General features: G+C 51.5%; 1 protein-coding gene across 3 annotated transcripts in view; it reads left to right on the forward strand.

Moving 5' to 3' along the window:
* HELZ2 (helicase with zinc finger 2) overlaps positions 1-13,351 on the forward strand; it is a 47,600-nt gene that overhangs the window by 24,149 nt on the left and 10,100 nt on the right. For 2 of the 3 annotated variants that reach the window (XM_039498493.1, XM_039498495.1), the window contains 9 exons: positions 742-1,525; positions 2,262-2,337; positions 4,329-7,836; positions 8,779-8,864; positions 10,102-10,236; positions 10,546-10,704; positions 11,140-11,284; positions 12,007-12,123; positions 12,937-13,132. In XM_039498493.1, coding sequence (XP_039354427.1) covers positions 742-1,525; positions 2,262-2,337; positions 4,329-7,836; positions 8,779-8,864; positions 10,102-10,236; positions 10,546-10,704; positions 11,140-11,284; positions 12,007-12,123; positions 12,937-13,132 — 5,206 coding nt within the window. The remainder of the gene's footprint in view (positions 1-741; positions 1,526-2,261; positions 2,338-4,328; positions 7,837-8,778; positions 8,865-10,101; positions 10,237-10,545; positions 10,705-11,139; positions 11,285-12,006; positions 12,124-12,936; positions 13,133-13,351) is intronic. The other variant, XM_039498494.1, reaches the window with a different exon arrangement.

Consider the following 13,351-nt stretch of genomic DNA (forward strand, 5'->3'; position numbering starts at 1 on the left):
CCTCCCTCAGGGCAGACACGCCAGGCTGGCAGCGTGTTCTTTAATCAGACTTCACCAAGCCAGTAACAAGTGTGAGCTCCTGGATCACTATAACAGTCTTGCCATGGAGTCCCAGACTGTCTCTAGTCGATCTTTCTAGCCAGGCAAGCTGGACTTAGTGATAAATGGTCACTTACACCAAAAACCACAAGATATTCAGGTTACTCCCAGTCCCAAGAGACCAGTCACTTACCCCAGATCAATTGGTGCCCTAGGTCTTACACCAAAGACAACACCTGTATCCATTCCTGTAATTATCTAGAGGGTTATTAATGAGGAAAAACAAAGGAGTTATTTACAGGTGAAAGCAAGCAAACATCTACATGCAAATGAGTTAGAAGCCAGCTCCTAAGAGTAGACAAATCACTACATTTCTGTCATTCAAAATGTCTTTCAGGGCAGACCCAGGGATATCCCTGAGAGATCTCTTGCTTCAGTTTTCAAAGTTATATTTCCTTATAGCATGAAATACAGACATTACCAATGAGATTAGTGCATGGAGCAGCTTACAAGCATTTCCTAGTCTGAACACTAACTTCGTTCTTAGAGGACCGTTACCTATTTTGAAAAACACTAACATACGGGTGAGCTGGTGTTGCTTTCCAGCTATGAGTTTGTCAGCTCTTAGCTCACATCTGTGGCCTTGGCCAGAGCTGGCTCTTGGTTTACCAGCATCACACTCCTGTTTTCTCTCGCTTCCAGTGCGGCTGACATCTACATCCGTGAGTACTTCCACGAGTATGTCACAAACGGGCACCCCGGGGCAGTCCCGCTGAGGATCAAATACACAGACCGTTCCATCAGCATGACCGACCCCATCACTCAGCTGTACTGCTGCCTTTCTCCAGACCAGAGGACCTTCAGGCAACCCACTCAAGCAGAGATCGACAGGCACCGCATTATCATCACCACATCCATGCTGTCCAAGAACCTGAGGGTGCCCCCTGGATATTTTACCCACATCTTGATAGATGAGGCAGCTCAGATGCTGGAATGCGAAGCTCTGATCCCGCTCTCGTATGCTACTTTTGAGACCCGAGTCGTTCTAGCTGGGGACCACATGCAAGTGACCCCTAAGCTGTTCTGCCTGGGAGGTGAGCAGTCGGCCGACCACACCCTGCTGAATCGCCTCTTCCAGTACTACCAGAAGGAGAAACACGAAGTAGCTCTGAAAAGCAGGATCATCTTCAACGAGAACTACCGCTCCACTGCGGGCATCATCGAGTTTGTCTCCAAGCATTTCTACATCAGCAAAGGCAACACCATCTATGCCAGTGGCAACATCCCGCCCCACCCTGAGCTCCACCCGCTAATGTTTTGCCATGTTCCCGGCTCGACCGAGCGGGATATGGCCATGACGTCCTGGTACAACGTCTCCGAGATCATGCAGGTGATCGAGAAAGTGCAAGAGATGCACCAGAAGTGGCCAGATGAATGGGGAGCCCGGGACCTGAAGAGAATCTGTGTGGTCTCCCACGGCATGCAGGTAGGCAGAACGGCTCCAGGGCAAGCCGATGTGTTGTCGATCTATTGTTCTGCACTGGAGCTGCATGGGACGCATTGTTGTCTGTAAATGCCAAACGTTGGACTTGGTTTGTTTTCTGTAAACACCCTTCCCTATTGTTGCTGGCAAACCCTGGCTGCCAGAAGCGTGAATTTACTTTTGTCCAGTGCATTTTGCTAAGGGGGTGGTCACAGCGTATGGGAGTGGAAGGGACGGATGGAGCAGGGGTGCTTTATAAGGGGGCGGTTTTAGGTAGGGCAGAGGGCAAATCTGCTGAAGTCAAGCAAGCCAGAATTTTCCTGCCCTTCTCCTTGATGTCATTCCTCCCGTGAGCCTCGGGGCTCCATTTTGTTCTTGAAGTCTCTCGAATGTGATTCCCACTGCCCGCCCGCAGCTGCAGGTTACCCCAGTGAGTGTGAGTGTGTCCCGGGCTCCTGGGTAGAGCTGGCAGAGCTGAGGGGCAGGGTCTTAGCAGGATGCACCAAGGCTGGCTTGCCCGGCCTTCCCAGATGGCTGGTGAGCCTTGGATTGTTAAACAAGATGCTCTTGCGTTGCGTGTTGATAGGGAGCCTTTCGGTAGTGATGGTGGAAATAAAACAAGCTTGAGCCAATCAAATCCACTTCTCACCTCGTGGCCATATGATACCTGCTCTCTGGAGATCGGGGGCTGGTGAGCTGCTCCCTGGTTTGTAACTCTGTGCCTCCCTTCCCCCACCAGGTCAATGCAATAAGGCAGGAGCTGAGGAAGAAGCACCTGGGAGAGGTGGCAGTGGAAAACTTTGAAAACTTACCAGGTTTGTATCTTGCTGAGTGGCTGTTTTTGCTGTGGCAGGAATGGAATCCAGGAGCCATTCTACCCCGGACTCTCCCTCTAGGCTGGTGAGAACTCGCGTGGTCACACCAGTGAAAAGCTGGGAGAATATTCCCACACTGCTGGGTGCTGCAGACGGGTAAAGGGGCAGCCTGGACCGAATGCTGGATGACTAGCAGAGACGCCTCTGGCACCTTCAGAATCCTCCTCTGTAAACTGCAGAGGGGAGAGCAGCTGCAGCAGATGTGTCCATATGGATATGAGGGAGCCGCACAGGCATACGGTGCCATTCTGTTCCATCTAGGTTCTTATCCTGTGCCCACCATGCAACTGCTGGCTGAGCCTTCTAGGGTGTGTGTGGTGTGTGGTGTGTGTGTGATGTTGGGTGCCCCGCTTCAGATACCTTTTGAAGGGACCCTGCTGAGCACCACACTCTGAGAACTGGGCCCCTTTAAGGTACGTAAATTGAGTGCCCAGAATCACTCATCACTTTAACATTTTTATACAGGATACAATGAGCGCACGCACACTCCTCCCCCCCGCAAGAAATCGGTGAGTCGCTTTTAGCTCCTTTCCGTGTTGCTGCTGGCCTGGAAAGCTCTGCCTTTCTTTTCAGCCCTTGCCAGCAGTGCTGGAGATCTGTTCCTGTCCCCCACATTACCGACCTCCCCATCACTGCCTTGTCCTGCCCAGGCATCAGCAGCATGCAGTGGTGGCTACGGGAGTTAGGGGCCCAGAACTGGTCTGGCTAGTTTAAAATGGTTCCCGGTTGTTTTTTACACATGAATAGGGTTTTAAACTGAAAACCGGGCTCCTGAAGTACGTCCGTATCCTAGCCTCACCCAACTGATTTCATGGGCTCTCTCTTTATTTCCTGAGAAGCCTGGACACAGGCCCTGATCCCTTTTATAATCCTGGCCTGCAGCCATACAAGCAGAAATGCCCGTACTTGCCAGAGCCCCGGAGACTGGGTATCTTGGTGTGATTCTTGTCTATATTCAAAATTCCCAGGATACCAAGGGAGAGTCGAATGATGTAAAAGAAGGTGATACATTGTGACCAACAGGGCATCCATGTGCAAAGGCCTCTGGGTACTGACACAGTATAACTGACACATGACTTCCCAGTGAGGCTGCTTGCTGAAATGTGACTCTGCCATGGGAGCTGAAGGAAGAGGGTTTTGGTTTGTTTTTTTTAACTCTCAAGCCAGAGAAGATTGATCTAGTTCTTTATTGGAGTTTTGGTTTTATGGCGCAGCTGAGACCTCTTGTGGTGGAAATAACGAATGCCTGGTGTGCGTTTCCCATCTCCACATCCCTCCTTCTTGACAAACCATTTTCAGGCTCTGGCTGGTTTATGAACTCATTGATTGGCTGTTTGTTATCCCTAGTGTTCATGGTTACTGGAGCCAGACAACCTTGTTTCTACTCTTGGACTGGATGATCAAAACTTTTTTTTTAAACAGGTGAATGGTGAATATTTCCCTTCCTGCATGAAACCTCTGGTTCCCATTGGGATTTTTGGAAGGAAAAGCCTGTTCGCAAATGTCCCTGTGCACAAACCCCATTCCCACATGTGTTCACGAGGAGCGGATAACAAGGGGCGGGACACTGTCAAACCGACGAGCGGCTTGAAATCCGAATGCTAGTCCACGAACACTGCTCCTGTATTAGTCACCGTGCTCGGCCTCTTGCTTTATCTCGGACTCCTCATGTGGTGCCTGGGTGTTGGTCTGTGTGTCAGGCCCATGCAATACCAAGGAGTCTGTTTCATTGGGTTAAATCTCAAGTCACTCTTCTAACTTAGGGAAATGATCACATGTGGGTGTTTTTAGCCTGACACTCCTGGGGGTCGACATGCAGCACTGTGTAGGCACGGACACCTCCCAAAGACACATGCTCCACCCAGAGAGAGTCCTTCTCACTTAGTTCCCATCGGTAACCTTTTTCCTCTCTCTCCTCTTGTTCCATGCAGGGAGGGAGTTCCGGGTCATCATCATCAGCACAGTTCACACCAAGGAAAGCCTGCTCAGCTCGGCCTCCCCCAACATGGAGTTCTTCAACGAAGCGAGGGTGCTGAACACCATCATGACGAGGGCCCAGTCGCAGGTCATCGTGGTGGGAGATGCTGTGGCCTTGTGCTCCTATGGCCAGTGCAGCAAGGTCTGGAAGCGCTTCCTCCAGGAGTGCATCGAGAAGGGCAGCGTGACTCCGGAAACGCTGACGCTGGAGCAGATTAAGCAGGCAGTGTCGGACAAGCAGAGCTGGATCCGGGGAAGTGAGGAGGAGGAGGACGACAGTGACACGGATTCCTGGACCTCTGAATTGGATAATGCAAATCCTGATGATCCCATTCTCCAGGAGCTCCTGGATGAGAGCAAGAACGTCCAGGTGACCGTTTCCGAAGAAGGGTTGCTGAACGTGAACTCCGAGGTGTCGGCCCAGCAGAACGGCTGGCTGGAATATGTCAACTTCTCCTCTCACACAATGCAGGAGTATCTTCGCATGCACCCCAAAATGTACAAGAGGTGTGAGCTGGTCAAAGAGGGGTTTGACAGAGCATCTGCCTTCGCCTTCGATGACTCGCCTCCCCTCAACATTCAGATCAAAGGCAGAGTTCGCTGTGGCATGGCTTTCACTGGTGACGAAGTGCTAGTGGAGCTCCTGCAGACCAGCGCCCCCGAGGGCGGCACCCTCCGCCCCCAGGGGAGAGTGGTGGGGGTGCTGACGCGGGCCGAGCGAGAGCGGACCTTCATCTGCACGATGGACGAGTTCGACCCCCGCGTGATGATCCCCATCGACAGCACCATCACCAAAGTATTCGTCCCAGGGCTGAAAGAAAAACCCAATGTCGTCCCCATCCGCAAACTGGTAAAGGGGAAGTACCAGGTGGTCAAGTGTGAGAAGATAAACCAGGAGATGAAGAGAAGTCAACTCTTCTGTGTCCAAATTATCTCCTGGCGGGAAGGTTTTTACTACCCTCTGGGCATAGTAACAGACATCCTGCCCATGGCTTTGACTCTGGAAGGAGGCTTGAAGATCCTTGATTTGGAGTACGGTCTGGCAAAAAAGTACCCAAGCGAGGTGACCAAGGAGCTGGCCAAAATTACCTCCAGCAAATCCAACCCTCCCAAGGAGAATCGGAGGGACTGCCGGGGCTACCTGACTTTTACGGTTGACCCCCCAGGCTCTAAAGATTTGGATGATGCCATAAGTGTCCGAGATGAGGGCAGTTGTTACGAGATTGGGATCCACATCGCAGACGTGGCTGGCTTGGTTCCCAAAGACAGTGCTTTGGATATGGAGGCGAAGAAACGAGGCACAACTTACTATGCCCCTGGTAAGGAGCCTTTGTGCATGTTCCCACCCCGGATCAGCCAAGACCTCTGCAGCCTCCTGCCACGAAAGGATCGCCAGGCGATCTCCCTGTTCGTCACTGTCGAAAAGACCGCAGACAGGGTGATGAAAGGGGACTTCGCCCTGTCCACAATCCACTCGGACCGGCAGCTGTCCTACGAGGAGGCAGAGAGCATCATTAAGAACCACTACAGTGGGGAAGCGAAGGCCCTTCGCTTTGACACCCTGGAGGACTGTATAGCTGTGGCTTATCACTTCTCCAGGGTCCACCGACAGTTCAGGCTGCAGGAAGACTGTTACTATGACCGGCTGGATGAGGAAAGTACCCCGGGCAACAGGGGATCTCACCAGATGATAGAGGAGTTCATGATCATGTTCAACAGCTTCGTGGCCGAGTTTCTAACCAACAAAGACCACACCAAGAACGTCACTCCTCTCCGGTGTCAAATGGAGCCCAACCCCCAGCAGGTGGCTCAGATGAAGAACAAATACAGCCACATCATCCCTTTGTCTATCCACCTCTCGCACCACCTGGGAGCTCTGCCTGCTGGCCCAGCCCCCGCTAGGCGGGGTGAGTTCAGCCTCCTGACCCCCCTGTGGGAGCACCTCCAGTCAGCTGTGGACACTCGTGATGTCCACAAGATGCTCGACCTCATTGCTACCGATGACATTCACCCGAAGCTCGCCCCCATCGTCCTGGAGTTCAGGAGGCTGCTGAGCCGCTCCTATTTCAGTCGTTCCAACTCGACCGCTCAGTCAAAGGCAGGACATTACTCCTTGCATGTCGACTCTTACACCTGGGCCTCCTCCCCCATCCGCCGATACCTGGACATCGTGGTCCAGCGGCACCTTCGTTCCGTGCTCTGCAAGAAGCCAGTGCTGTACTCTTTGGAGGACGTTGAATTTCTCTGCCATGACTTCAACAGGAAGAACTTACGGGCAGTAACCTACGAGAAGAGGGCCCATTCCCTGCAGATGGCCACCCGGCTGAGGTGCCAAGTCCTGCAGAAGATCGCGTTCGTTGTGAGTGTTGAGGGAATTGATAGGTTCTTTAAAGCCTTGTTCCCGCTGAACAAGGAGACCCTTCCGGATCCCCAAGTGATCAACTACCGGGCTCTGCAGTTAGTGGAACAGCCCTTGTTTAACCAAGAGTGGAACAGCATGAGGCTGACGTGGAGGCGGCGAATGTACTCCGTGGTGAGCTCAAAGGATCTCACCCCGCGGTCCTCGCTGCTTCGGGACCGCCACATCACCCTCTTCAGCGCTCAGGTGTGGGAAGATGTGCTGGCGGCCATCAGAAAGGAGGAGTTTGAGCGTGTGATTGCTCTCCTGAGTCAGGGCCGGGCCACGCGCCAGAGGCAGGTGGGGAGAATGGAGAGAAGCAACTGCTCGCACTACGTGGTGCTGTCTCTAGAACTGAGTGCCGGGGATGCTGTGCAGCTGCAGCTCACCACGGGGGTTCATCGGGGATTTCTGGTGCCTTCTGTGCAGCTGTGGAGCGTGACGCCGGGTTTCGACGTCTGTTTGGAGCACACGGAAAAGCCAATCAACTGCTTCTCGAATTACGCCACGCACGCGTCCAAGGACAAGTACAAGAATCCATCGGACTATAGCAGGGTGTGGCAGCCGCTCAGTGCTATGGAATCTGCTTCGTGCGCTGTGGCAGAAAACGACTCCATTGTCCTGCAGGATGTCAAAATAACGTGGGATAAGCAAAGGAACAGCAAAGGGCAGCTGCAGGGAACTTTCTCCTTAACCAAAAGCTTCCTAGAGGAGTGCGCCATTGATGTAGACTTCAACCACTGTTACTTGTGCATCCGGCTAGAGGGCCTGACACTCAATGGACGCCGTAACGATGAGGCGTGTCTTAGCCACAGCCTCCAGAAACTCAGCTTGTCCAACCAGAGCACGGCAGGCGGCAGCTTCATGGTTGATCCAGCTACATACACTTGGGTAGCCCATGGGCTGTCCGAAGAGTTTAGTGACAATGAGAAACTGGACAGAAGTGGTCTGAAGACTGTGAATTTTTACATCCATTTTATGTCCATGGAGACGGTTCCTGCGGAGATCTCCCAAGACTCAGCCAGGTTTACGGTGGAGATCATTCCAAAGATGCTTCCGGATGTGTAAGTGTGGGTGCGATATTCAGTGCGTAGCTGGTGATTTCAGTCACTTCCTGGTCCGCTGGAAATCCTCATGTCCCTACACAAATCAGCCAGGCCCTTGGGCTTCTGGCAGGGCGCTCTGTGTTTTGGGTTGTCACTTTTTCAGCCATTCCCGAAACACCCTGCTCCCTGCAGTCCTAGCTTTCTTAAAGAGCAAAGGATTGAGGGGCTAGGAAAAGAGGCAGCCCTGGGGTGACAGCTCCGACTTCTGTTACTGTAGCAATTCACCTCACTCTTGCTACAGTGTCTTTCACAAACCACTCAGCTCGAAAGGCTGTTCGTGGTTTCTTTCGTAGCCCCGTGCCCCCTGATTTCTCGTTTATGCTGGTTCCTTTGCAACTGTGCCTTGTTGAGACAGCCACTCTTCGGGTGGATCCATGGCCTCCCTTTAGAATCAAGCCTCATTAACAGGCTGGGTGGCCAATCTCGCTCGAGGTAGCTCCAGCAGAAGAAGAGCTCGGTGTGGCTCAAGAGCTTGTCTCTCTTACCAACAGTCGGTCCAATAAGATACCACCTCACCGACCTCGTCTTGCTAATACCCTGGGATCAACCCAGCTACAATTACATGCAGCTCTAGCTTTTCTCGGTCTGGGGTGACCTCTCCCTTGGTGCCAGCTGGGATGTGATCTGTGCTCCCTGCTGCTCTGTGAAATATAATCCTCTGCCCCCCAAATCCTGCCTGGCTCAGTTCTTCATGCAGGCAGGAAATGGATCACCTGTGCAGAGTAACACGGTTCCAATACAACTTCTTCACAAATTGCTGTTAGTTCTCTGCTTAGAGCCTTTGTTGAGTGAACAAAGCAAAGTGGTAGGATAACGAAAGGCAGTTCAAGAAAGCTGCGTGTCACATTTTTCACCATGTGGGGCTATGTTTCAGTAACTCTCTGTTTTCCTTTCTGTCAGCCGGAAGGAGAATGCAATCTGGAAACTGAAAAATGCCACTATGCTCGCCAAGAGCATAGCGCTGGGCCGGGAGCCTCCTCAGACAGGTATGTGCAAACGTTCATAGGGTGCAGCAGGCTTCTTTTGCTCAGTTGCCAAAGGAAATGGGCCACGTTTAAGACAATACTTGGTGGTGATAATAAAACAATCTGGCTCTTACATAGTTCTCGAAGCATGAGAAGTCAGGTATCATTTTTCCCATGGGGAAACTGAGGCACAGGGCAGGGAAGTGACTTTCCTGAGATCACCCAACAGGCCAGTGGCAGAGCCAGGAACTGTATCCTATCCACTAGGCCACACTTCCACTTCCATTGTGCTTATACCACTCTTGCTGGAGCCCTTGGGAGCCATTAACGAGTGCCCCTGTGAGGCAGCTGAATAAGGGTACGTCCACACTACCTGCCGGATTGGCGGGTAGCAATCAATCTATCGGGGATCGATACATCGCGTCTTGTCTAGACACAATAAATCGATCCCCGAACGCGCTCCCGTCGACTCCGGCACTCCACCAGGGCGAGAGGCGGAAGTGGAGTCGACGGGGATCCCACGCCGTGAGGACGGGAGGTACGTCGAAATAAGATACGTCGACTTCAGCTACGGGAATAGCATAGCTGAAGTCGATGCATCTTACATCGGCTCTTCCCCCTCTCACCTCCCACCCCCGGTGTAGACCAGGCCTAAGAGTTATCCTTCCTCTGTGAATGGGGAAACCGAGGCAGAAAAAGTAAAAAATCTCCCCCAGTTCCTGCATCTCTTAGCTGATGTGAGGTTTGAGATCTTACAGGTCCCGGATATGCGCGGTCCTGGTTCTGGGTTTGACACAGGTTACCTTTGTTAATGGATAGCCAATAAGCAGGTCGTTCATGACAGGGCTGCACCAGCTCCCTTGTATTGTGGCTACCTGCCTCTAGGTACGTCCGCGGGAGTCCCAGCTGTCCGCCCAGGTCCTTATGATAGAGGAGCGAGTGTGCTCCCAGATAGAGCTCTGCTGTTCTCAGCATCTGCCTCTTCTCTGTTCCCTGGCTAGGGATTCCTCTTTTCGAAAGGGAGTGGAGTGACGGGACCTAGCCACCATATTAGAGCAGCTAACATTTAACCCTCTGGATCTTTACAGGTGATTCAGTGGCAGAGGAAGTTGGTGTTAAAGTAGGATTAAATTTGGGAGTTCTCGGCTTGGACCATGCCGTGCTCAGTGACACTGCAACGTGCCCTGCTTGTTTGGGGCCCTCTGTAACCTCCGCTTAAAGTTGTTGCATGTTCTTGTTTTTATTTTTTTAAATGTAGCAGAGAAGAAATCCAAACTCCTGACACAAAAAACCTTTGATATCTCTGGGAGCCTGAGGAAACTCAACCAAAGTCAAAACAAGGCAATCCTAGATGCTCTGAGAAAACCCTTCACTCTCATCCAGGGACCACCAGGTGAGACAAGAGGGGGGTACCTGCATGCGTTTGTATGGGTGATAGCACTTTTTATGGAAGCTGCTTGAGCCTGGCCTGCTGTTCCCCCAGAGTCCTCTGCTCGTGACATTCGGGCCAAGTCCTTGAGGTGACGTGTTCTTTTTGGGACCACACGCAAGCGAGACAGAAGTGGGGTGGGGCAGTGACACTCAGGGCCGTGCAAATCCATTCAGTTCTAAATTCTCAAACACGCCAGCCTGGAAAGTCTCGCTGCTCCACTCGCCAACGACGGGGTGTTGGAACATTCTCAGCAGACCTTGTTTCATCCAGGCACGGGGAAGACGGTGGTTGGGGTCCATATTGTCTACTGGTTCAACAAGCTGAATGAGGAGAGGCTGGAGAAGGAACCATCTCTGGATGATGCAGAAAAAGCAAGAAAATGCATCTTGTACTGTGGCCCATCCAACAAGTCTGTCGACGTTGTTGCAGGTAACTTTGCATGCTGACTGCTGAGGGTCACATGATACAGGCTTTTTATTTACCCCTTTTTGGGGGGAGCTGGGAGGGAAGAGGGGGAGAGATCCTCCTAGTCCAAAATTCTTTAAATGCAAACAAGGCAGTGGCAGATCAGAAGTTGCAGAGGGGGTGGGAATAGTACATCTGGCAAAGCGAAATAATGCATGTTCTTTAATAGCAGATGGTCCCTACGCTCAGGGTGCCTGGTGCAGCTTGCATTGAAGTCTGGGATTGCTGCAGCATCCCTTTGCTCTATAAAAGACCCCAAGTTGCTTGGAGATCTGTGCCTTTTGAGTGCAAAGCTGTATATTGGGACCCTGCGGCTAAAAGGGCTTGTTGCCGGGGGGCATCTTAGGAGAGCAGGAGTCCTGGTGTCACTCAGTGGAGTCTATTCCGCTCCCTCCCCAGAGATGCTGTTGAAGATGAAGGGGAACCTGAAGCCTCTGAGGGTTTATGGCGAGGCAATGGAGTCGATGGAATTCCCCTACCCTGGGAGCAACCGGCACTTCTCCCGGAAGGCCCTGCGGGATGCAAAACCTAAGCCAGAGCTCAGGTAGGACAATGCAACTCCAAGCAGATTAAAGCAAGAGTGTATCCTGAGTTCACCCCACCCTGGAGCTGAGGAAGCTATCCTATAATCTGCTCAAGAGAGGGCAGAGACATCCTATTGCAGTGTACGGGGGAACTGCAGGTTGGGAGTGGGGAACTATGGGCAGGAGGGGCTCTGGACTAGAATCTGAATCCTTCCAGCACCATCAGATGCCACTTAAGTCATGAACAAGGCTCCATCATCTCTGCCTATGCCAGGCCACTTTCTGCGTGTCCTCTCTGTTAAGTCCCCTACGTTTTCCCTTTCTGAGTAGGGAGGGTTTTCTGTCGATGCCCCCTTTCATGTGTCCCTCCAGCTGCCCACCAGCCCTGGCAGATGCTTGGACATATCTGGGACATGTATTTAGAATGAAGCCATCTTCTTTTCTGGATAACTTCAAAAATAAGAGGTTACTGAGCTCCCTGACAAATGTTGACATTTGTTATAAATTCATTCAGTTTACTAACTGGAATAGAAAGAAGAAAATCTTTTGATCCATCTAGGGAGAAATAAGCAAAGGGCCTGAAAAAATGTAAAAGCTGGGATATATTTTCTTAGAGATGCCGCTGGCGTATAACCAAGCTGGTGTACTCCATTGTAGCGGGACATCTCCCAATGTACATGGATGTGGGTGTGTATAATGTTTATATTGAAAAATCCTTTTTTTTTTTTTTTTTTAATTTCAGTGAAATAATTTTGCATCACCGAATCCGGCAGCCGTCCAATCCTTTTTGGCGACAAATCCGTGACTTTGATGCAAAAGTGAAAAGAGAAGAGCCGATATCAGAAGAGGAGGTTAAGAGGTGAGTGAAGAGAGACCCACATGAGAGGTCTGGCTATCGTTGGCTGTACTGGAGCATGTATTAGTATGAAATAGCCAGTACCTGTATGCAACACAGTGCAGTTACTCAAATCCCCACCAGGGAGAGGTTTAGGATGCAGTTGCTGGGCCAGAACCTCAGCTGGTATAAATCAGCATAGCTGCATGGAAGTCAATGGAGTTTTGCTGATTTACACCAGCTAAGAATCTGGCCCTCTTAACCATTGCCGAGATTGGAAATTGAAACTAAAGAACAAACCACATCATGTTCCTGAGGTTGCTTTTAAAAAAACCAACAAATACAACCAAATCCCATTGAAACTGTAGCACAGAATATGCTGTGGAGATCGTAACTCTCTGAATCCTCCGAGAGAGAATATGCATCAGATGAAGCATTTTCTATTGTCAACTGAGCATAAAGGGGTACTTCCTCAGGGTAACACTGTAGCTGTGAGTGCCTCTAGAGTTCTCTCTGCTTAGAGGGCTCCTCTTGTGTGGTTCATGAGACACTGGGCTGTTGGACTAAAAAATGACGCTACCAGGACTGAGGGCATGGAAGAATTTTTGGACTGTGTTTGTGCCCTGAAGCTATAGGTTCCATGGATTTCAGACTGCAGAGTGTCTCCAACGGGGCCTGTCGGAAACCCTTTATGGAGGGGTCCATGCTGGGGGGAGGGTGGGGTGTAACCCCTTGCGAAGGTGTATCCCGTTTCTGGAGTAGGAACTGAGCAGAGGTGAAAGCTTCACAAGTGCTGCCGCTAGTGTGGAATCTGACATCCTTCACCTCAACCTACAGGTACAAAAGCCTGTTGTTAGAAGCCCGTGTGCATGAGCTGCAACTCCACAATGTGATCCTGTGCACATGCTCTGCTGCCTCTGCTGCCTCCCTTGTGGACAACTTGAACGTCAAGCAGATCCTCATTGATGAGTGCGCCATGTCCACTGAGCCAGAGACCCTCATACCCCTGGTCAGCTACAAGACGGTGGAAAAGGTGAGTCCCTCATAGTGGTAAGTCATTAGGATGCTGTCAGTTGCCTCTGGAATTACTCCCTGCTCAGAGGATCTCTCCATTGGCTCTGCACTCATTCTAGTACAGTTCTCAAACTAGGACCGCCGCTTGTTCAGGGAAAGCCCCTGCTGGGCCAGGCCAGGTTGTTTACCTGCCGCGTCCGCAGGTTTGACCGATCACAGCTCCCGCTGGCCATGGTTT

This window comes from Mauremys reevesii, linkage group 13 (assembly GCF_016161935.1).
Source record: "Mauremys reevesii isolate NIE-2019 linkage group 13, ASM1616193v1, whole genome shotgun sequence".
In the NCBI taxonomy this organism is placed as follows: domain Eukaryota; kingdom Metazoa; phylum Chordata; order Testudines; family Geoemydidae; genus Mauremys; species Mauremys reevesii.